General features: G+C 38.6%; 1 protein-coding gene across 5 annotated transcripts in view; it reads right to left on the bottom strand.

Moving 5' to 3' along the window:
- Window positions 1-254: 254 nt before the first annotated feature.
- The window catches only part of fam184aa (family with sequence similarity 184 member Aa), a 40,018-nt gene continuing 16,824 nt past the window's right edge, over window positions 255-23,448 (bottom strand). For 2 of the 5 annotated variants that reach the window (XM_077514010.1, XM_077514007.1), the window contains 15 exons: window positions 22,739-22,920; window positions 22,481-22,666; window positions 16,908-17,030; window positions 16,107-16,268; window positions 15,754-15,875; window positions 14,587-14,737; window positions 10,630-10,744; window positions 10,171-10,268; window positions 8,536-8,689; window positions 6,859-6,986; window positions 6,608-6,792; window positions 5,488-5,634; window positions 5,294-5,411; window positions 5,084-5,188; window positions 1,867-3,525 (listed from right to left, as the gene is read on the bottom strand). In XM_077514010.1, the coding sequence (XP_077370136.1) occupies window positions 3,190-3,525; window positions 5,084-5,188; window positions 5,294-5,411; window positions 5,488-5,634; window positions 6,608-6,792; window positions 6,859-6,986; window positions 8,536-8,689; window positions 10,171-10,268; window positions 10,630-10,744; window positions 14,587-14,737; window positions 15,754-15,875; window positions 16,107-16,268; window positions 16,908-17,030; window positions 22,481-22,666; window positions 22,739-22,920 (2,312 nt within the window). In that variant the 3' untranslated portion in view covers window positions 1,867-3,189. Of the gene's footprint in view, window positions 293-1,866; window positions 3,526-5,083; window positions 5,189-5,293; window positions 5,412-5,487; window positions 5,635-6,607; window positions 6,793-6,858; window positions 6,987-8,535; window positions 8,690-10,170; window positions 10,269-10,629; window positions 10,745-14,586; window positions 14,738-15,753; window positions 15,876-16,106; window positions 16,269-16,907; window positions 17,031-22,480; window positions 22,667-22,738; window positions 22,921-23,448 lie in introns of those variants that run through there. The other 3 variants (XM_077514008.1, XM_077514009.1, XM_077514011.1) reach the window with 3 other exon arrangements.

Here is a 23,448-nt window from a genome sequence, read left to right as displayed (position 1 = left end):
TTAGTGACCCGAATGACTTCAAGTCATCGTAATCAGTCTGGAAAACAGAATGAGGAGAAATATTCACGTCTCGCTCATCCTTTGTGATGACTGACACTTACATTACAATTCTGCTATCTTCACTTGAATCGTTGTCCAAATTTAGTTGTGTCCCATTGCATCCCCCCCCACCCAATTTGATGGAATTGCATTGGGCCATCAGAAAGAGAAGTAGTGAGCATACAGCTCCGCTTTTTTTGCAGTGTAATCTGTGATTTTCTCCATTGACGCCGATCCATTTGCCTCATGAAGGCTACGGGAGGGAATAAAAACAGCCGTTAAAATTGACTGGGAGGGGTCAGAGAGTGTTTTGCTCTTAAATATTTCCCAAACGCACACATGCACGTCTTCATAATTTGCATTCATTTATGTAAGAACAAAAAAAACAAAACACTGTCGACCTCCAGGATCAACAACAACACAAACATGCCTTATAAACACACCACACAAGCACACTAAAGAGACTCACAGGTCCACACATGCAGCTTGTGTGCAAAAGTTTACATAGCCTGGCATCATTTGTAACGTGTGTGCGTGTGCACCAAAGTCAGCATTCGCTATTCGTATTGGCATTGGTGACTGAATCAACTCGAATTGGTTCCTCAATGTACTTTTACTAAAAAACACGTCGTACTCCAAAAAAAATGACAAATGTAATTGGATGACAATTGTAACTGGAGTGCACTTACAGTATATAGTGATTTATCTTCTTGATCTTTCACACGTATCACAGTGTACACAAAAAAGTCAACCTTTTCAGTTAAGACTAACAACTCCAAGATCTCATTTGTCTCTTTGGTCCCATTTTAAATCGATCCATATTGTTACTAGTCTCACCCTCATAGCACTTCCATGACATGACAAAAGTATTATTTCAGATACTAGTGTATGGACAAAAATATGTCAGTATAAGACCTGGTGTTAAGTGCAACAAAGCCCTGTACGCCAACTACTGTTAAATAGTATTATTACAACGTAACCCTAGAGTCGAGCATGTTCGTCACCTGCAAATTGACATATTTGCTGTTGTTTTTTTTTTTTTTGTTTTTGTTTTTTTTACCCCATTAAGTTTTAATATTTTGTTGTTGTTGTTTTTTCCCCCTGGGATTTCTGGCCCATTTACGCTCGGCTTTTTGTGGAAGCTGTACAGTATACTCATTATTAGGGCTATAACGATATCCAAAGTAGGAGTGCGACGATATTTCGATATCACGATAAATCGTGATACTTTGTCTCCCGATAGATTATCAATACATCTACGCAAGTATCGCGATATTTATAGTTAATATAGAGCCACTATAACAGATCCATTGCTCATGACTTATTGAGCAATTACTTGTCAGGCCACTAGGGGGAGCGCCTCATCAGGCGGCGGGGAAATTGACAGAAGTCTTCAGGTGAAGAAGACTCATGAGCTTAGTTTTTTATTATTAATATTATGTGTATATATATATATATATATATATATATATATATATATATATATATATATATATATATATATATATATATATATAATTTATTATGTATTAATATTATTATTATTATTTTATGTATATTTGTATATATATTATATATTCTTATATATTATATTGTGTATTTATATTATATTCATATTGATATTTTGTATTATGAATTATTATTATTATTATTATTATTAATAATTGATTTATTTTTTATTATTTTAGTTTTATTTATTATTTATTTATATTATGATTATTATTTTATAATTAGGTTATTGTATATTATCGTGGATTTATTATCTATTGTATACCTATATTGTATACCAATAAACCGATATTACCGGTATTGTCATATCGTGAGATAATCGTTATTGTGAGCCTTGTATCGTATATCGTATCGTATCGTATCGTAAAGTAGCCAGAGGTTCCCACCCCTAATCCAAACGTCATGATACGATATTATCATGATATGAAACTCACAATAGTTATGACAATATTGTGGGGACTTTGGCGATATTTAAAAAAAGATCACAATATTGTAAAAAAAATTAGCTCCTACTAAAAAAGAAAAAACACAATGTTGTGCTTTTGTACATAACAGCAATGTTATGTTTTCTTCTTCTTCTTCTTCTTATTATTATTATGTTATTATTATTTGTCGTTAATGCACGCACACACTGAGTTCCTCTATATATTGACTTGCTTCACAGGCACATTATGTTTCCCTTCATCTGACAATTAGTGTAGATTTTAAACATAGAAGGGCCAAAACATCCCTAATTAAAATTAAATTGTACTAAAAACTAGCCACCAGAGGGTGCTAGAAGTGTACAAATGGAAATCAACCTGACCTTTTTAACAGATGTGTTGCATTTAAATATTGTAAAACATGACGACGACGATATTGTGGCAGTTTTCATTTCACAATACCGCGCTTATTCATGAGCAGCGATTTTTGTAGAAAATTGCCAATTTTCACAAATGTTGCCAGGTTGTGTAAACTTATGAGCAAAACCAGATAACCTACTGGTGCAAAATAGAGTCGTTTAGCAGATTAAAGTTGCTCTATGCTTAAACCTTTTGGGAGCTGAATAGGTTATTTTTCTCCTGATGAATACAATTTTAGTATTTGTCCTTCACAGTTTCCATAATGGATGCTCATAGGTCCACTCTGAGAGAAAGAAAACATGATGGATGTTATCTTGAGTCACATATTTGCAGCCTGTGCTTTCTTGTTATTTTTGACTTTGAATTCCCACTGGGACTGATTTGTAAGTTTGGCCAAGCAACCAAAAAGCGGAGTGGGATTTGAAGAATGGTTTCAAAGGCTGTAATGGTAATCTGGTGGAGAGATGGAATTAAAATATGGAAGCATAATGACTGGAAAAATGGCTGATTAAGTCCTGTTTTTTTTCCATTATGATTACGATTTAGCTTAACTGGGAGTTCCTTATTGTCTTTTTGGCGCATTTTAAAAAACGGATGATTCCTCTCAATGAAGAATTCCGCGACAAGAATGAGGTAACGCGGCTCGCATATTTGGGGGTGAGGGGATTAGCGCAAGGGTGAGGATGGTTGTAAGGAGAACTCAAATGGAAGGCGGAAGACGACGAGGAGTGGAGTGGGGTGGGGGGGGCAGCAAAACATGGCCGCCGCGTCATCTGAAGGCAGCAAGTCACAAGAGTCCTCACCTCCTGCAACTCGCCTGATGCTGCTGCGGCTCCTGAGGATGAGGAGGATGGGCGAGCGCATGGCCTGGTGGGGGATGAGGAGGAGGACGAGGTGGCGGATGCTGAGGGATGTGAGGGAGGGGGCGGAGGAGGGGCGGGGCTTTCTTAAGTCGGGGGAGGGAGCGTTGGAGGGGGGAGTGGGGAGGCGCAAACGGGCCCGGTCCTACCTCCTCCACTTCCCGACCCTCCGCGTCCTCGCTCGCACGACTCACGGTGGGAGGGCTGACGAATCGGAGAGCTGACTGGCTAGGAAAGCTGGCCAAGCGTTGATCGGATTGGCTGCCTGGTTTTGACTACACACAAACATAGAAAGGCGTGTCGGGGTTGGGGGCGGGGGATACTGCATGTGGTAAGCAAGACAGCAATTTTGTATGGAGGTGACTTTTCACAGAAGCATGCTGCTTTTCTTTACACTGGCTGGAGTACACAAACGGTCAAATTGATTATTGATTTTAACCACTTGAAGGCAGCTAAAAATTAGGGCAGTGAGCAACTAAAACGTAACTGGAGTGATTCTCAAAGTATGGACTTTAAGTTTAAACTTTAAAGAGAAGTCAACCCAATTTTTTTGGGGGGACAAAAGGGTTTTGGGACAATATGTTCTATGCAGCCTCACTGGTCGAAATATAGTATTCTGGTTAATATTATGTTAGTGGAATATAAGTTAAGCAGCAAAATCCATCCGCTTTTTTATCCATCGCAGGGGGCGGCCATTTTGCCACTTGCTGTTGACTGAAGATGACATCAATGTTGCTCAGAGTTTATGTAACGACCAATCACATCTCAGTTTCAGAAAACAGGTAAGCTCTGATTGGCCGTTGCTTCAGTCGACAGCAAGTGGCAAAATGGCCGCCCCCATGAGATGGATAAAAACGGTTGGATTTTGTTTCATAACTCATATTCCACAAATGTAATATGAATCAGAATATAATGTTTAGACTAGCGAAGTCATATATAACATATTATTGTCAAGAAATGTTTAAGGTTGACTTCCACTTTAATGTTGTTTTTTAACATTTATTTTACTTATCAATTTTATGTAATATTTTTGTTAAATACAATTTAACTAACTCATTATTTATTTTAATATATTTAAGAGCAATGTTAATGTTCAAATTGAGTAATGCTACAATAATAAAAATATAGTGATTACAAATAAAACCTCCATTTTGTTTTTGATGAACACTCAATATTTTGAGAGAGTACTTGGTGCGAGGTTTATTGAGCAACTTTTCTAAACAGAACCCGCCTTGTAATAAATGTGACCGCACGTGTGTTTGGAATGTTTTAGAATTAATATGTCTCATTTAAAGACAGAAATGCCTCCTCATATTCCCTACCTATTAACCCAAAAACTCACGTATGGTGAGTTTTTTGGGCTAATAGGTGGTTTATATTGTATTTTTGAAATCCACTAAAATGGTATACAGTGTGGTTAATGATTTAAAAAAAAGGTTTATGGAAAACTGGCCAAGTACTTTTTTTTGCACCACTGTATTTATAGGTACAGTAATAGTAAATGTTATGAACATTTTGGGGGAGGGGGGATTATTGGGGCATCAATTACTCATAGTTAGTGCAACCCTAAATAATTATCGCAGAAGATTAAATGGCAATCTTTAATTATAATAATAATGAATGTGATATTGGACTCAGACTGCACAAAACAAATTTCTCTGCTAATCGGCTGTGGTTCTACATCCTGATAGTAAGACCTACAGGTTACAATAAACTATTGGGTTGTGTACGTGCTGTAACACATGCAAACATGCAAACATGCAGCTACACTGCACCACACGCAAGGACTTTGTCATGTGTCACAGACTGATGATGTCCGACACGCCCACTGACCTTGATAAGAGGGTTGATGACCCCGACATTGGCACTGGAGTTGAAGACCTTGCTGAAGCCCGTCTCTCTGTTGACCAGCTCCAACTGGTAAAACTTTTTGTCGTCCTGTTTAATTAAACAACAACAACATAGTGGAAAGTGTGGATAGTGGAAAATGAAAGTCTTTCACCCAAAAAAAACTTTCGTCACGACAGAATTCAGTTAACTCACCACCAGCTTTTTGACCAAAGCCTCTCTCTCCGTGACCATCTCACGGAGCTCGGCGATCAGATGCAGATCTTCAGGTCGGCTCTCTCGGTTCCTCAACTTATCTTCTGTACCCTCCAGACTGGAAAAGGAAATTAAAAAAAAGAGCAAAACGTGAGATGGAGGGACTTGTGAGAAGCGTCCTTCCTGGTTCTTACATTATTTGCAAAGCTGTGATCTTGTCTTTGAGGACCTCCTGAGCCTTGTTGAAGTCTGCCAACATGATATGAGTCTCCCTGTGGTGGACCACACTGAGCTCTCCCAGCTCCCTCTCTTGCCTCTTCGCAAAATCTTGCTCATGAGCTCTGCAAAACCCAAACAAACGCGTAACATTTATGCAAACGGCATCAAAATGGAGCCAATCAATCAATCAATCAATCAATCAATCAACCATCCAACCAATCAATTTTTAAAAAATACAGTGATGCCTTGAGTTACAAGTTCAATTATTTTCATGACCACATCACAACTCAAAACACATCCCAAATCAACTTGCCCCATTGAAATGAATGGAAATGCAATTAACTCATTCACTCCCAGAAGCCATTTTCAGTGAAGCAACCCCCTTCGCTCCCAGTTGTTTTACTGGATTTTGACATTTTTTTTCTAGGCCCACAGAATATTCTGGTCTATTGCTATAAAAACATGGAACCCACCAAAAGAAAGATTAGAGTCTCTTCTTTCATCAGGAAAAAAAGGGTATTTGTATCTGTTTTGCAGCAATTAGCATTAGAATATTGCTAAGTTTCATCAATATTCACATTCCTGATGAAAACACTGGCAAAAAGAGCTTGTTGCAACATGGCCCTGGTGATCTCTTATACTCTGCTGCCACCTGCTGGCCTTTTTTTTGGTAATAACTAGACTTAGACTTAGACTTGACTTTATTGATCCCTTTGTATTTTTTTTATCTTCGACAATATCAAAATGTAAAACTACCTGAAATTTTAACTTTCAGATTTCTATGTTTTAATAATGTCGAACAAAAAAACAAATGTTTCCCAGTGACAGCAGCATCTCTTATAAAGTCAAGTGAAATTTTAAATAAATAGTTCCCTAGGTTTAATATTGTTTTAGATTTACCTTTTATCGGCTGTCAGATTTTTTTTTTTTTTTTTTTTTTTTAAGGCAGATGCCATCGGGCTATCCCTAATATTTGACAAGTACCAAATTATTTTATTTTATTTTTATATCTCAGGCAGATAAAGTATTCCTACCTATGTACTCATTCACTTCCCAAAACATAAAAAGTCTTTTGGAAGAGTTAGCATGGAGTACCTTATCTGATGATTAGCTTCACTGCGGACCCGAAGCACCTCTTTGCCTTTCAACTCCAGTTCTCGGGTCAAGGTGTCGATCGTCTCGTTCAAAGTGTGGATCTCGTGGTCCAGATCTGTGATGCGGTTGTTGCGGGAACACACCTCCGCTTGCATGTCTGAGATGCGAACTAGCAGCTCTTGCTCCTGCATAGAGCAGAGAATGGGAAAAGTCACGTTGAACTTCCCAGGAGTTGCAAACAGCCTAGTTACCTGTTGGCGACTATACTCCATGGCCTTCTCCAGCTCCCTTTTGGCAGTCGAATTTTCTTTCAGGTGGATCTGCTTTAGATGCTCGATAGCTGTCGCGTGGAGGTGGTTGAGCTCAGCGCGGAGCGACGCTGCGGCAAAGAGACAAACAGTCTGCTTTCAAAACAATGAGTGAGTGACTACGGTAAATCCAGAGCAAGATTGAAAATTCATATTACTTATTATTCCTCTTACATCAGTAAAAATTAAAAATTACAAGTGGACTTGTTGAATTTTGACTTTTAATAAGTCTAAGTCCAAGCCATAAAAATGAATGCTAGAAACTGCAATTTTCCATAATACTGTATAGAAATCACAGGTGTCAGGTGATTACAATTTTTAATTGTAATTAATCGCATGACTTCAACAGTTAATTCACGATTAATCTGTTCTAATTCTCAATGTACAATATATTTTTTTCATGCTCTTGTTCACTGGCAAGATGAATTAAAAATTCAACCTGGACAAAAACAAATTCCATACATAACCAAAAGAGTTAGGCAGGAGCAAAACCAGCATAAAAGTGGGAAAAAATGTTAAACTAATAGAAATATGGCTGCATCTTTTAGTCATTAGTGCAGTAATTTGCATAAAATTGAGTTAAAATCATAAAGATGTATTGTAAAAAAACAAGTGTGATATTGATTTGTGTTGTGGTAATTTTCTGCCACTAGATGGCATAATTGCATTTGTAAGACGTGACAGCTTAGTGTAGTTTTCTTTTCATATTAACTCATTTGCTCCCATAAGTATCCCAAAGACGTTTTTTTTTCTTTTTTTTCTTTTCTTAATGCTCGAGCATACAGAAGGCTTTTATACAGCCTCTAACTACAGAGAACGGGTGCAAAAAAATGGTAGTAATTACAAAATTGCCGAGCAGGTGGCAGCAGAGTATACGAAATCAACCACGGCCATGATGAAAACAAGCTGTTTGCCTACAATTCAAAGCGGATTTGTGAATAATGATGAAACTTAGCTATATTCTAATGCTAATTGCTGCAAACCGGAAACAGATAGAAATATACTTTTTTTCTGATGAAAGAAGAGACTCTAATCTTTCTTTTAGTAGGTTCCATGTTTTTATAGCAATAGAACACAATATTCTGTGGGCCTTGCAAAATCAGTCAAAATCCAGTAAAACAGCTGGGAGTGAAGGGGGTTGCTTCTGTGAAAATGGCTGCGAGTGAATGAGCTAAGAGCTATCTAATCTTTAGCATGAAGAAACTTGTGAAACTCTGCACATTTTTAAAATAGTAAAATATAACTTGACCACGGTCTCCACAAATATATGCATTATTATTACATTTATTACTGCTAAATATTGACATGGATGTGTCTGTTGTGTTGCGACTGGAATTCCCCCAGTACAGGCTTTCCAAGTAAGGGGTGGTCATTAATTGCGTGTTAAAAAAAAAAAATCACATTAAAGTAACTTTAAATTAACTCTAAATTAACACACTAGTTTTGACACACCTAATAGAAATAGATATAAGTCCCACACAAAAATCCAAAGTAGTGGAGGAGGTGTTTGTGATCTAGAAGAGAACATTGTCTCCATGACGTCACCATTCAAGTCCAAACAAACAAATAAACAAACAAACAAACAAAACTCCAACCCAACAATTTGCATGTAGCAATTACCCAGCTTGGCTTTGCCCTCATCTTCCAGTTCAAATCGCAGCGTCTGCAGCTCCTGGTCCGACTGCTGTCTGAGGATGTCCAAGGTCCGCCTGTGGGCCTCCTTCAGCACGTGAACCTCCTCTCTCTGCTCCTGCTTCAGACGCTCCTCCAGGGCCTGACGGTAACAGGGAGCAAGAGGAGGAAGAAGGTGTAAAGGAGCTGAGAAACATTCCTATGACATCTGAAACCTCATTGACAAGGTGATCTCGAATAGAATCGATATGGCTTATGCCTTTATCAGTCCGGCAATGCAGAAATTAATGTTTTACAGCAGCAAAGTGGAAAATAATAGCAGCATACAAGGGTAAGGAAATGTAATCAAATCAACAAATACAACCATGTACATTTTTACAACACACATTTCCATCTAGCTCCGCCCTCAGAAAACCGAAATAACATTAAAACAAAGAAAGCAAGGTCCTCTCAAATCATTTTGTTGAACGGGGCAATCAAGAATTCCATTAATTATTTAATGTGCATTAAACATTCCAACCAGAAATTATGTATTATGTATTATGTAATTATGTATTCGTAGCTAATGAGCCATGAAGGCAACAATGAGCCATTGGGTATTCTTCAATTCTTTTTGGAACCATTTAGCAGGGAAATGAGGGAAATTAAAGAAATAAAACATTTGACTTAGTCTGTCCATTCTCTGCAGAATTGGTCATTTCCTCACTGGCTTGTAACTCATTCTCTGGCTTTCCACAAAGATATTGATTTTTCTAGGATAAATTGATCAACCCAGCGCAGCCTTGCCAAAGCAGCTGCTCAATGCTATCATTTCCTCTCTGGAGGAAATGACTTCAGATTTTGTTGTGCTTCAGTACGCGCATGTTGCAGTTTGGTAAAAACAAGTTCCTTTTTATCATTATTCCACGAATTAACTAGTTTTCTCCCAAAAACGTATACATACATTCTAATTTAAACGTTTCAAGTGTCCCAAAGACGTATTTATACTTTTTTTTTTTTTTATGCTAGAGCATACAGAAGGCTTTGATGCAGCCTCTCAACTGCAAAGAATGATGAAGAAATGGTAGTTATTACTCAAACGGCCAGCAGGTGGCAGCAGAGTATAAGCGATCAACCAGGGCCATGTTGAAAACAAGCTCAATACCTCACAATTCTAAACAGATTTGTGAATAATGATGAAACTTAGCTATATTCAAATGCTAATTGCTGCAAAACGGAAACAGATAGAAATATACTTTCTTTTTTTTCCTGACGAAAGAAGAGACGTTAATCTTTCTTTTGGTAGGGTTTTTATGAGCAATACAAGACAATATGCTGTGTGCCTTGCAAAATCAGTCAAAATCCAGTAAAACAGCCAGGAGTAAAGGGGATTGCTTCTGTGAAAATGGTGGCGAGTGAATGAGTTAATCCCCTTTTGAGAGCCTAAACTTGCCCAAAAAAGTATAAATTTTTGCTAGGTTTCCTATCTTGGTGAACAACAGAAGCCCTATTCATCACTGCTTGCAGCTTTAATCGGTTGAGTATTTGCCATTTTACTCAGTTTGAATGACTGTTGTGAACTATGTTGATAAAACAGCTAAGCTACTTTTTGACCTCAGCCTTTTTGTACAGTGCGTATTGTACCCGGATCTGGTGTTGCCGAGCCTCCTCCATTGTGCTCAGCGCGCAGCAGTGAGCCTCTTGTAGTCGGTGTTCCCTCCTCTGATGCTCTCTCTGCATCTCTGGGAATCATAAACATGGCCGTAAACAATCACAAAGTTCCCGAATTTCTACAGGTATATACTGCATATGAGTATTATAAATATTACATGTTATATTTTATCAATATATTACAAATGAAACTGAAATTCAAAACTAAATAAAAGGGACTATTATGGAGAAATTATGGAGGCAGACGAGGTAACTGGCAAGCCTGGCAGGTACCCTGAGTTTCTGAAATATCAAAAGAAAACATAAGGATATTCGCCTGTTGCCATTTATACAACAGAATAATGAGGAAAACATGCAAACTCCAGAACCGGGATCAAAACACCCAACTTGGTCATAAATGCTGTTAAATATGCACACTGGTGACTTGCATACCTTTGAGTTGCTGGCCGAGCAGCTCCCTCTCCTGGCTGAACTGAGATTGCAACTGCTGGAGGGCGGCCTGCGACTGAGACAGCTGCAACTCCAGAGACTGCTTCAATAGAGAGATCTGCAGGCGGGGGGACAACACACCAGGATTATTACACTGTGCATGTGTGGTTTATGTTATCACATTCTTACCTCATGATTGTCCATGTTTGTTTTTGTTATTGGATGAATATTGATTGTGAACTGCTCCAGATAGTTTTTGTGATGAAGTGATTGCTTTTCATGCTGGGTTAAGTCGGGAAAGTCCACACTGATGGTCCGTGTATCAAAAATATGGCCCGCCACATCAAAAATGTCATCCTGGCGGTATGGTAGAAGCCACTCATCACGAGGCACTAATCGCTTGTCTTTGAGTGTGAAAGTAGCGTGTTGTTTTGATGAGACGCGGTGACGATTCGACGCTTAAGGGGCAGCAAAGGTCTCGACTCTCCTCCATTCCTCTGGCAGTTAAATCCCCCGCAGGATTTAGTGCAGCAGGATGGAAATGGGGAGTTTGTAAGGGATTAGATGGCTTTAAGAAGACGAGGATGAGGAGCGGGATTGAATGGGATTAGCTGGAAGTAAATAAGACCAAGAACGGGCAATTGCCTTGTATGTGTCGTTCACTACAATTATTACATTGTTGAAAGCTCACAGGCCAAAAGGTGCTGTTTTGATTACCATTTGCTAGCTTTTTTGTTTTATGAAATTTCGATGAGGTTCAAAGTGAACATAAGATTAAGAATGTTTTTTTTTTGCCATTACCGCATTGGGGCCAAGTAGGTCAGTGATTAAGCAGCTCTGCAGATTGAGCCACAACAACAAGATGAAATTGACATGTTTAGAAGTGTACGGCCTTGGGTGAGGTTGCTTGATTCGTACGATTCACAGCCAGGATGCCGCGAGAAAATTATGCAGCAGAGATTTGATCTAATTTCATTTCATTGATCCGTTATTATAGCAGCGTTATTATAGTTTTGGAATTCTCATTTTAGTTAGTTTTTATTTCGCTTTGAGTTTTGTTTTTGAAATGTAGTTAGTTTTATTTAGTTATCAATGTGGTTCTGTTAATTTTTATTAGTTTTAATTATTTAATAAATGATTAGTTTTAGTTTAGTTTTAGATAGTTTCAGTATTATTATTATTTTTTAAATATGTATTACCTGTACACAATATTTTTAAAAAACACCATTGGAGTGACATCATCTGAAGGTGCTTTTCTATTTTCCGGTTAATATCAAAATAAATCGACTTAAAATCATATTTAAAATCATCCCCAAAGGATCATGCATTAAATTAATTAGCAAAGACTAAAACGCAGGAGATGTTAAAATAAAAATGAAAATGTTTTTTAATTTCTCCATTAGTTTTAGTTAACTAAAATAACCTTGGCTAGTGGCATAGGTGGTTACAGTCTTTTTTTTTCTTCTTTCTTTTTTGTTAATGGTTCTGGGTGTTTTATAGATTAGCTGTATAAAGAATGTTTGCAATTTTTTTTATCTACATTATTTTGCTATTTGAGGCATCTTAATGAGTAGAATAATGGATTTTATTGTGCAGGTGTACCTAAAACAGTGAGTATGGATTTTGTGTGAAAAGTTTTATGAGTTGGGCGGCACGGAGGGGGATGAGTGGTTAGCACATGGCCATACTGAGGACTTGGGTTCGAGACCAGGCTCCGGCCTTCCTGGGTGGAGTTTGCATGTTCTCCCCGTGCCTACGTGGGTCTTTTCCGGGTACTCCGGTGTCCACCCACATTCTGAAGACATGCGTGGCAGGTTAATTGGGCGTTCCGAATTGTCCCTAGGTGTGCTTGTGAGTGTGGATGGTTGTTCGTCTCTGTGTGCCCTGCGATTGGCTGGCAACCAGTCCAGGGTATCTCCCGCCTACTACCCAAAGCCAGCTGAGATAGGCTCCAGCACCCCCCACGACACTTGTGAGGAGCAAGCGGTTCAGAAAATGGATGGTAGATGGATGTTTTATCAGTTAACCACAGTAGCAGAAAAAATCTGTGAAAATGAAGTAGTTGTCTAAAAATAACTGATTTTTTTGTGTTTTTTTTGTTTTTTTGTTTTACAGAAACTGAAATTGATTGATGATTAATGATCAATTGGATTGAATTTATTTAAGGTTGTGATTGTCAATCTGCCACCGGTAGTCGCCGCCTACAGCTTGTCACAAAGTGTTTGCATCCGAGGCCACTGGCAGAAATCAGGTCGAGTCTCTTCGGTTTGTGACTCAGCAGAGCTCCGACTTAGCCAGAGGGGGGACGGGGACGCTCGACATTCGAAGCGGCTCAACTCAAGCAGCCCTGCTTCCATAACTTGCTGACAAATGAGGCTCTTTTCTTGTGATTACAGCTAAAATGATGCATATAGTGTCGCTTGGGGGGGGAATAATTCCGTTTTCTGCACTGCAGCTGGCGAAGAACATTAAAAAACATAAATAGCACGGGGGTTCATTTACTGTTGCAGTGGGACTTAAGTGGATTGTGCAAAACAAGCAGTTTACAGCATCACTGTTAATAAACACGTTCGCTGATGCACTAAAGTCAGTGTGCCCGAATGTGAGCAGTGCCTCGCCATTCAGTTGGAGATTGGGGGCATCAACACATCAGTCAATCAAAGTGGGGGGTACTAATGGTTGAAGGTTAAAAGTCATGTGGCCCTCATGGAAGTTGATTTACTTGTCATAGTTTTTTTCTTTATTTGAATTTGACTTGAATTCTTGTTGACGTTTCGATCCGGTGTTTGGAATCCAGACCCTAATTACCAGAGGAAAAAACGGATAATTCTTGAAAATAAAATAAAACAAATTAATCAGTATAGATGGGAAAATTACACTTGATGAGTCTAAATGGTTGATTGTTTAAATGTGTGCTGCGATTGACTAGCGACCGGGGTAGGGTTTACTCCACTTTTTGCCCAAAGCCTGCTGGGAGAGGCAACCACTTTCTTGTGACCCTAATCAGGTCAAACGCTAGAAAATGGATGTCAATCTTCTTCTTAAAATAAATTTTTAGCAGTACTAGGCATGGGCCAATATTGAATTCTTGCGGTGTGATGACCGTGACCAAAAATATTGCATTATCGCAGTAATAGAATTACAGCTCTAAACTGTATTTTTTAAAACAATATTTGGTTAAACAAAAACACCCTTTTTCCCCATTGAAACGATCTATTTTTTTTATTTACTTAATTTCTTATGAGGAAACATGCACCCTGTTAAGATAAAAGAAAAAGAAATGTCAACATTCTTCTTCAATTTTGATATTTCTTAACAAGTCACAGTGTCCCATCTCTTGTGAGCTATTTTTGGAACAGACAGCTCATGTTGTCCTTGGGTCTAACTAGTACCTGCTGGTTCGGTGTTTGTTTATTTATTTATAGTTTTTTTTGTTTCATGACAATGCACATTAGTCAACATAGCAAAAAGGCACCCGTGTATGATCTTGCCTTCATCCTTCCTCCCTTACTCAGACCTGTGTGTAACTGCCAGTTTCAGCGGTAAACAGCCCAAGAGAATGACCAACGTGATATCCGAATGAAACCAAAATAGGCAATATTTGGAAGCAGCAGCAAATTGAAGTTTGTTTGTTTTGTTTTTTTAAACAGTAGCTTAGCTTACTTATTCAGTCCTACAAATTTACAACTTCAATTTCTACAATTATTCATCCATCCATCTTCTGCCGCTTATCCGAGGTCGGTTTGCGGGGGCAGCAGCTTTAGGAGGGAAACCCAGACTTCCCTCTCCCCAGCCACTTCAACCAGCGCCACCGGCGGGATCCCAAGGCGTTACCAGGCCAGCCGAGAGACATACCTGTTGTCTCTCCAGTGTGTGGGCCGATTTTCCTAATTTAATTTCATTTTAATATTTTGCGACTTACATCAACAGCTCTCTGCGGCATGCCATTTGGAGTTTTACCTGTTCGAGCAAGTCCTCCACCTTCCTCTGCCAGCCCTCCCTGGCGGCCATCATTTCCAGCTCCTTCTGCTGGGAGAGGTGAGTCAGCGCCGCCTGCTTGTCGGCGTCATATTCCTCGCTAAGCTCCTCCCTCAGCAGTCGCACTTCTTCACTAAAGAGGCAAGCACGTTATTTTTTTATATGCAGAAGGATGCTTACCACTCATTGGAAATGATTCTGTTTCACTTAATTGGTCCAAATGATTATTTAGTGCAACTCATGTAGAAAAATATCTTGGTCCATCCATCTGTCAGTCACATATAGTGACAGACAGAAGGTGGCAGAAGGTACAATTAGCCTGACTAGCCACCTGTTGCCATTCATACAATCCATATTCAAATAAAAGTTTGGGGTCATTAAAGATTCTCAGGATTTTGAAACAAAAGCACTGTTTTGCGTATTTCAGTGAGTTATTCTAATATTTTTGCTATAAATACATGGATATTATTTCCAAAATGCGACTGTTTGCACAAGATCAGTGATGACATGGCCCGTTGATGATGTCATCATGATGTCACTTTGAAGCACATTCAGTAATGCTGCATTCGAGGATGGTTGGAAGTCGGATATATCCGAGTTGTTTTTTCCCAGTTCCGACCTGAAAGCGTTTGAGACAAAAGTAAACAACCAAAATGGCGGATAGTAATAAATTGTTTTTTGATTTTGGTCCTCAAAACTGACCTTTTCGCAATTTTGCTTAATCAATTGTTTTAATCATATTTCATACGCATTCCATACAGTTCAGTAGTTGACCGTATAATTTCATGGAGATAGCGGCACACGTTGTGGTACGTAAAAGTTATGTGAAATATTTATGAATGAAGAAAGCTATCTAGTTTTATACTCAAGTAAATTGTGTTTTACCGTTCACTGTCTGTATTTCCAAAGGGGAAATCATTATAGAGTGACATCACTTGTAGTCCGTCGGGGTCCTTTTTATTTTCCGACTTCGCAAGTGGAATTTCCGAGTTCAAGGGGGGCGTTCCCGTGCACACTTCCTGGTTTGAACTCGGAAAAGTCCGACTTACGACCATCCTCGAATGCAGCATAAGTCTCGAGCTCCCAGTTTGCAGTTCTTATTGAATTTCTCCAAAGTGGCTCTCAAGAAGAAAGTGAGGCCTTGTTTACCGAAGCGCTTCTCTCCATTTTTGTTCCAAGTTGTCGGCCATCTTGTCCATCTTCTGCTTCTCCTCGGTTCGGATGGACATCACTCGGGCTTCATGCTGCTGTTTTTGGGTCTCAATCTCCTCCTGCAAGCAGATAGTAGGTGTTTATGTCTGTTCCTGCAATGCAGTTGTACAGTGCGCACACACTTCCTGTCCCCCTCTTTCTATTAACGCCTAATGGCTCGCTCATCATGAGCTCAACAAATGGCTCAGCACTTACTGCTCTGCAAATTCTCATTTCCTGCTTGCAAAAAAATGCCCCGCTCCATCATCTTCAACTGTCACCTGCAACTTTAATTCTCACAACTTGCTCACCTGCAGGTCTGTGAGCAAGTTGCTGGTCTCTCGAACCCGGGCTCTGGTGGCGTCCAGTTCTATCTTGAGCTTCTCCTGCGTCTCCTTCAAGCAGGTGATCTGGTTCTGTGCTGAGCTCACGTTCTGGTCCCGCTCCCTCACCAGCTCCTGGAGGTGGGACACCTGCGATGGTGGGAAGTTAAAGTACAATTACGCTTTTACTTTCCAGGTATTTGTACTTAGTGGGGCATACTCACTAAGATAGTAACAGTGAGAAATATTGCACCACAACTGAACCCGCAGTCTGCGCCCAGTTACCCACCTATTCACTAAGGATATTGCTCTAATGATATACCGGCGCAAACACGCCCACAAAACTGATAGCTTGGATCAAATTTGCACCTGATTTACCACACATAGCAATGGATTTGCGCCAAGAACATGGTTGTTAGAGTAACAGTTGCGAGAAAGATGACATTATCAGAAAGCGAGGTTGGACCGAGAGTAAGCGTTTATAGCGCCATTAAGCTGTACAGAGCAGAGAAGTCTTCATCTTCAAACGGCTGGATTTTGCTGCTTAACTCATATTCCACAAATGTAATATGAATCAGAATGTCATATTTAGACAAATGAGGTCGCATATAAGATGAGAAAGAAATGTTTAAGGTTGACTTCACCTTTCGGTACATTTCAGGATCTGTACCTTTTCATTGTATGCAGTTAAAAGAGTTGAATCAACACAGCACTTACAAAAATCCAACCAACACGTCTGCGTACCAAAACGTGATCATTAAATGGGTGTTGAAGTTGTCATTTGCTTACCTCTTGATTGGCCATGTTGAGCTTGGCAGAGAGCTCCTCTTTCAAGTTGTCCAGCTGCTGCTGCACTCGGTCTCGCTGCTCCTCCAGAGACAGGCGTTTTATCTCAAACTCCTGGCTCATTTTCTGGGGAGGAGATTCACAGCTAGAAGAAAACACCGCAGACCAAGTGTTTACAACACTTGGAAGAGGCCGATCAAAAAATGGGAGGACTGTGTGGGGGTTGCGGGTGCAGGGGGAAACAACTGGGAAAAGAGGATTGGAAGTTTTAGCGTTATTCTCGTGATGACTGACTTTTGGGTTGGGGGCCATTGGATTATGACGTTGATGTTATCAGTTGATAGTTACCTCAATGTTGATAATGTTTGATGCAGTATTTGCCACTCTTATATCGGCTAGTCTTATGCACTTACTATGTCCCTCAAGATGCAGTTGTCTGTTTCATACATTTGCTCAGTCAAGGTTTTCAAGTTGTGTTTTCTTCGATGCCATATGAATACAGCCCTGCTCCCCTGTTGCTACTTTGTATTTTTGTATATAAACACAACTCCGGTGTCTTCGCTGTGTTTCAGTTCTAACACTGCACCTCACGTAGCAATTGTTTTGTTGTTGATTCTCTATTGGTGGTTTTGCAATCCATTTAGTTTGATCCTGGTAATTAATAAGCGGAGTGAAATAATTACCAGTGGAGCAATGAATGAAAATTTTTCATCTTTAATAACTTGTTACTGAGTATACACTAGACTCATTTGCAGTTTCTGGCATGTGCAATAAGTGCAGCCTCAGTAGGTCGTCAAAATAATATAAAATAAATAAATAAATGCTCCATGAAATCGTCACTCTCTTAAAAATAATTGCCTAAGTCTTTTTTTTTTTTTCTTTGCAAAAATTATTTTTTTGCCTAAATAATCGCCTCATGATGCAAAATGGCTCATTTTTTTTGTGATTCCTGAAAAATCTGACAAAAAAAATGACTTAGGTGATTATTTTAAGAAGGTGTTGAAATGATTTTCTATTGAGTAATTGCATGATGACATGTCTGTAAAGTGTAAAATATGTAGTTTATTGTAAATGCAGGTTGTGTTTTTTTTTTTTAAACTACTGGTTATGACTAATTTCATCTTAAAATAAGAAATATTAATTCTATTGGCAGAGGTAAAAAGCGACAGTTTTAATATATTGGTAGGGGGTTATAAGGCTCGAGCATTGTTGACCTAATTCAAGAAATTTTGCCGATTTCATATTTTCTTGTTCTATTGGCAGATCATTTTGCTTCAATCAAGTAATAGATTCTTCATATCTTTTGAGTCATATTTTTTCTTGTGTTTTTAAAGGTATACTTGACTCATTGAACCATTTTCTGGGGTAAAAGTTTATATTTTGTCGATAATTAAAGGGATACTTCAATAAATAGCAATAAAATGTTAATATTTTGTCTATAATTAATTTGATTCTTTCATTATTTTTCACGTACAATTAGTACCTTTAATAACACATTTTGCAACTTGCTGTCAACTGAAAATGACATCACAAGGACTCAGGTAACCAATCACAGCTCACCTGTTTTCTAGGTTTGGTCATGGTGACATTCACAAGCTGAGCTGTGATTGGTTACCTGACCCCTTGTGATGTCATTTTCAGTCGACAGCAAGTTGCAAAATGTATTTTTAAAGGTACTAATTGTACATGAAAAATAATGAAAATATAAAATTTATTATCGGCAAAATATTAATGTTTGACTGCCAAAAATTGCTAAATAAGTAAAGTATCCCTTTAATGTGTTAACTTCATTATTTTTATGTATAATGAATACCTTTAAAAAGTAATTTTTCTACTTGCTGTCGCCTGATGATGACATCACCTGTGCTGAGGAAGTAGATAACGACCAATCATGGCTCACCTGGGTTGGTCAGCAAACTGAGCCATGATTGGTTGTTACCTACTTCCTCAGCACAGTCATCATCAGGCGACAGCAATTGGAAAAATTACTTTTTAAAGGTACTAATTGTGCATGAAAAATAATGAAGTTTCCGCATTAATTCTAGAAAAAAATTTTTACTGCTGAAAATGTCTCAATGAGTCAAGTATCCCTTTAAGCTCTGATTGTGCAGCGTCACCATTTCTCTTTACCAGTTTAGCTGTCACTTGCCTCCTTTCATGATGTCCAAGGATGACAGTTCTTTTTCATATTTGGTCACAAAATACCTTCAATTAAATATATTCTATATTCTGTATGCTGATCATAAATCCTTTCCCCTTTTGGAGGATGAAAGCTTTGACAATCTGCATGACAGGTGGTGTTCGCCTAATCCGACAGAGAAGCGCTCATCAACATTCACACCGCGGATCCGAATTCTCCTCCAGGACCAGCCAATGATTGGACATGGCCAATAAAGCTGCCACCTGCAGGCGGATTGAAGAAATTCTGCTGCAGTCTCGTCTGAGCTTCAGTGAACTGGATTTGGAATTAATAGAGCATGCGAAATTAGGAGGATCGCTTTTGAAACTTTTTTTAATATCTTGCTTGCGGGGTATTAAAAGTTTCTCAATCCGCGCTTTAAAAAAAAAAAAAATGACCACTTCTACATCGCCTCCATCTCGAGCCTCCCACATCCCCTTTTCATTTGTGCCCGTAGGAAAACAGACATCCATCTAAAGATGACAAGTCACAGCCTATATGAATTATTTTTCCGCATCCGTTGTATCCATTCAACCTCTCCCTCCCTCCCTCTCTCATTCTTTCAGGAAATCTGTCATCTGACGCCCACACGCTTGCACAATGCTCAGAGGCAGGATTTCATGTCGGAGAAAATCCAGCAATTAGCAAGTCAGCTCCGATGAGCCTTTGAAGGGGAAGAGCAGAAAGACGAAGGGCACCTAATGCTAAAATAAATCCCTCCTTGAAGTCTAACGATTTGTTGTCATTGAAGGCGAGTTGATTTTCTGCAGGTGCAAACCCCGACAGCATCGCAAGCAAACAACATTCTTGCTGCAAACGTATTTAGCAGTCCTTTTCCAAAACGGAGGACGAGCACATGAGTTGTTGTTTGGCCTAATTAAAACGGTGCAGTCATGAGAAAGGGGGGGGTGTTCATTTCTTAGCCATACGTTTATCTAAAACAAGTTTTTGCTGAAGGGCAAAAATTAATTGCTGATGCTCCTGCACAGCTGAGAGAGATAGAAAAGCCCGCGGCTGCGCACACACGTCTTAATTACTGCGTATGAAAGTCGGTACCTGCCAGATTTCATCAACATCACCCAGCGATGGGATCAACTCACACATGTGCAAGTCTCAAGTCTTCATCTTCAAGGTAGTCACCTTGACTAAAGTATATGCTCCTCCCAACTCTTACATACTGTTCATTTTTCATACACACATACTATATAGACCAGGGGTGTCCAAACTTTTTCATTTGAGGGCCACATACAGAAAATCAAAAGGATGCAAGGGCCACATAATGTTATGAAGAGAAATTGTGTTTAGTCCTAAAAATTGTACAAATAATGTCTTTGTGCTTTTGCATATTTATGAAAATGCTACATTATATAAACCAATTTATTTGTAATATGGCAGTAGGGTATTATAGTTTTGGAATTTTTCATTTTAGTTAGTTTGTATTAGTTTTCAGGATGGTTCTGTTAGTTTTTATTAGTTTAGTTCTTTAAAAATGCTTAGTTTTAGTTTAGTTTGTTAGTTTCAGTATTAGTATTAGATTTTTTTTTTATAAATGTGTATTACTTATGCGCAATATTTAAAAAACACCATGGGAGAACGTCATCTGAAGTTGCTTTTCTATTGGCTGCTGCTAGATGATGTCACTTCTGTGTGACATACTTTCGAACGTCATTATTCTGGTTGATATCAAAATAAATCTACTAAAAATCACATTTAAAATCATCCCCAAAGGTTCATGCATTAAATTAATTACCAAAGACTAAAACGAAATACATGTTTGCTATAATTATAGTAATATAGTAAAATGTAGTTTCAGTTAGTTTTCGTTTTTTAAAAAGCATTTTCGTTTTTATTTTATTTCAGTAACAATATTGTTTTTTGAATTTTAGTTTTAGTGTTTTCATTAGTTTTTAGTTCACTAAAAAAACCTTTAATGGCACCTGTTTTTCGATACCCTCCCTTCTTACTTTGACCATCTCCAAATATTTTTGTTTTGTTTATTTTATTTGAACTGAGTCAAATGCCATTTTTGGCATATGTCGCGGGCCACTGAAAAATGGACGGCGGGCCGTAATTTGGACACAGCTGCTATGTAGTATGCACTAGTTCGATTGCAACTAGACTCTTCTCTGGTTGTCTTAAAGGACGTTTTGCCTCTCGTTTGTGCAATCTTCATCATCTCATTCCCGTTTTTATTGAGCTCAGAATATTGGCGCTATTAGACGTTTGGCACTTGTCTAAGATGCTACAACCACGAGGAGCTTTCAACGCATAGAGCTTCAACCCCCAATGTGAATTTGATATGGAGTTAAAAGAAGCAAAAGAGATGACTAAATGGGTCATGAGAATCAATCGTTCTGTAGGCGAGAAGGCAGATTTATTAATATACTGTAACTCAATGTGCTGAACATCATAATACAACATTATGACATTTAAAGTGCATTTGCAAAAAGAAAAAAATATCACAGAATTTAAGACATTTTAAAGTCGAAGTAAAGAAACTGGTGCACTAAAATTGCGAAAAGAACTTATAGCGCAAGCACACGATTTTGGGAAAACTGATTCTAGAAATTCTCAAAAACAGTGCTTCTCAAATGAGGGTAGTGAAGGCGGTCCAGAGGGTAAGGTAGATTTTAAAATACATTTCAAAAAGTAGCATCCCTGCAAAAAATACTTACAGATAACAATAAATAATTAAGTAATTATTAAATTATGTAAATATTTCAGAAAAATATAAGTTCAGAAAATGAATGTTATATTCAGGAGGCTATTTAATTTCACTGTCCTAAAAGACCCGATTTTCCCGATGGCAGAATGGTTCGACCCAGCCCGTTATATGCCATATCAATAATTTCAAAACTTTATTTAAAATTAAGTTACTGGTGTCTTTTTGAGAGCAGATCTTTGCTATGAACCCAAAGGTTTGTGGTGATAATTTTAATGTGCACAAATATTCATCAATAATTTATTATTTCTCTTTTTTAATAATATTTTTTTATTTCCAAAAAGTCAAAGAGAGACACGATACAAATGAAGATCCAAATTTAGATCAATCAGACAACGACGGCACAACACTATTTTAAGTCTTTTCTGTTTTTCAAAAAAATATCATAGTTTTTAACCTGGACGTAAAAGCATTTACAGTTGACACTGACTGTATTATTCCATTTGCATGCAGCATAACAGCCAAATGCTGATTCACCATGTTTGCTTTGAACTGAGCTCCACTAATGGACCCAAGTCAGCTGATCTCAGAGCCCAACTGAGTGTATATTCAATTGAAAGTATTCAGGACTTGAACTATTGAGTGATTTATAAACCAGGATCTTCATGTTAGTCGCTAACGGACAAACGATCTATCGGCTGCTGGAAAACTACAGTTGATTGGTTGTTGACTCACCATCATAAGAAGCTTCTTCTCTTCCTCTTTCTCCTGTTGAGCCTCCTCCCTCATGGCTCGGTGTTTCTCCTCCATCTCCTCCAACGCCCGGACCTGCGCCTCCTTGTAGCGACGCGTCTCCTCCTCGTAGTGAGCTCTCAGTCTGGAGAGCTCCTTCTCGTAGCCCTGGTGCTCCTCGCGCAGAGACTGAGGAGGAGAGGAAGCTGTTAATGAATGTGAGGAAGTGCGATTCCAAAGCCACTTCCCTGAGACTTGCACCTGCTCCAGTTTCAGCACTTGCTGTTTGTGCTGCTCGCCGGCCACTTGGTTCTGGTTGAGCAGGGCCTCCCTTTCCTGCTCCAGCCTGCCAATCTTCTCCTTCAGCCGACTCTGCTCCTGGTCCAGGTTCCGGATGGATGCCTCGTGGGCCATCTGGGTGGCCTGTAGGGATCCAATCTGACCTGGATAACATCAACCCAAGCAACTCTAGTCTACATCCACTACTGCATGTTTATGATATTTCCAAAGACGGCTTATTGGTAACAATATCAGGTCACACACACAATATTTGGTCTGTCCATTCATTGTCTTTGCAAGGGTCTGGTTGTATCTTGATGCCATGTCAAAAGCATAGGAAAAATTATCATTTTCATGTTTTTTCACAAGTTTCACGTTTTTACACAAGTTTCATGTTTTAACATAATATTTATCATGTTAAAATGTGAAATGACCATGTTAAAATGTGAAACTTATGTAAAAAATGTGAACATTATGTGAAATGCGGGATGGCTTTTTTTTTTTTTTTTTCCCCCTGGTGTGGCAGCAATACGCTTCCGTATGCATAAGAAATTCATATTTTGAATCCTGGAAAAAAACAGTGGCCGATACGTCCCACCCGTGAAATATTATATTATAATATAATATTATATTAATTATTATTATTATCATTATCATCATCATCATTATTATTATTATTGGAACATAAGAAC

Source organism: Festucalex cinctus, chromosome 2 (genome assembly GCF_051991245.1).
Source record: "Festucalex cinctus isolate MCC-2025b chromosome 2, RoL_Fcin_1.0, whole genome shotgun sequence".
NCBI classification, from domain to species: Eukaryota; Metazoa; Chordata; class Actinopteri; order Syngnathiformes; family Syngnathidae; genus Festucalex; species Festucalex cinctus.
The sequence above is the reverse complement of the archived record's forward strand: the minus strand, read 5'-3'. Positions and strand labels throughout refer to the sequence as shown.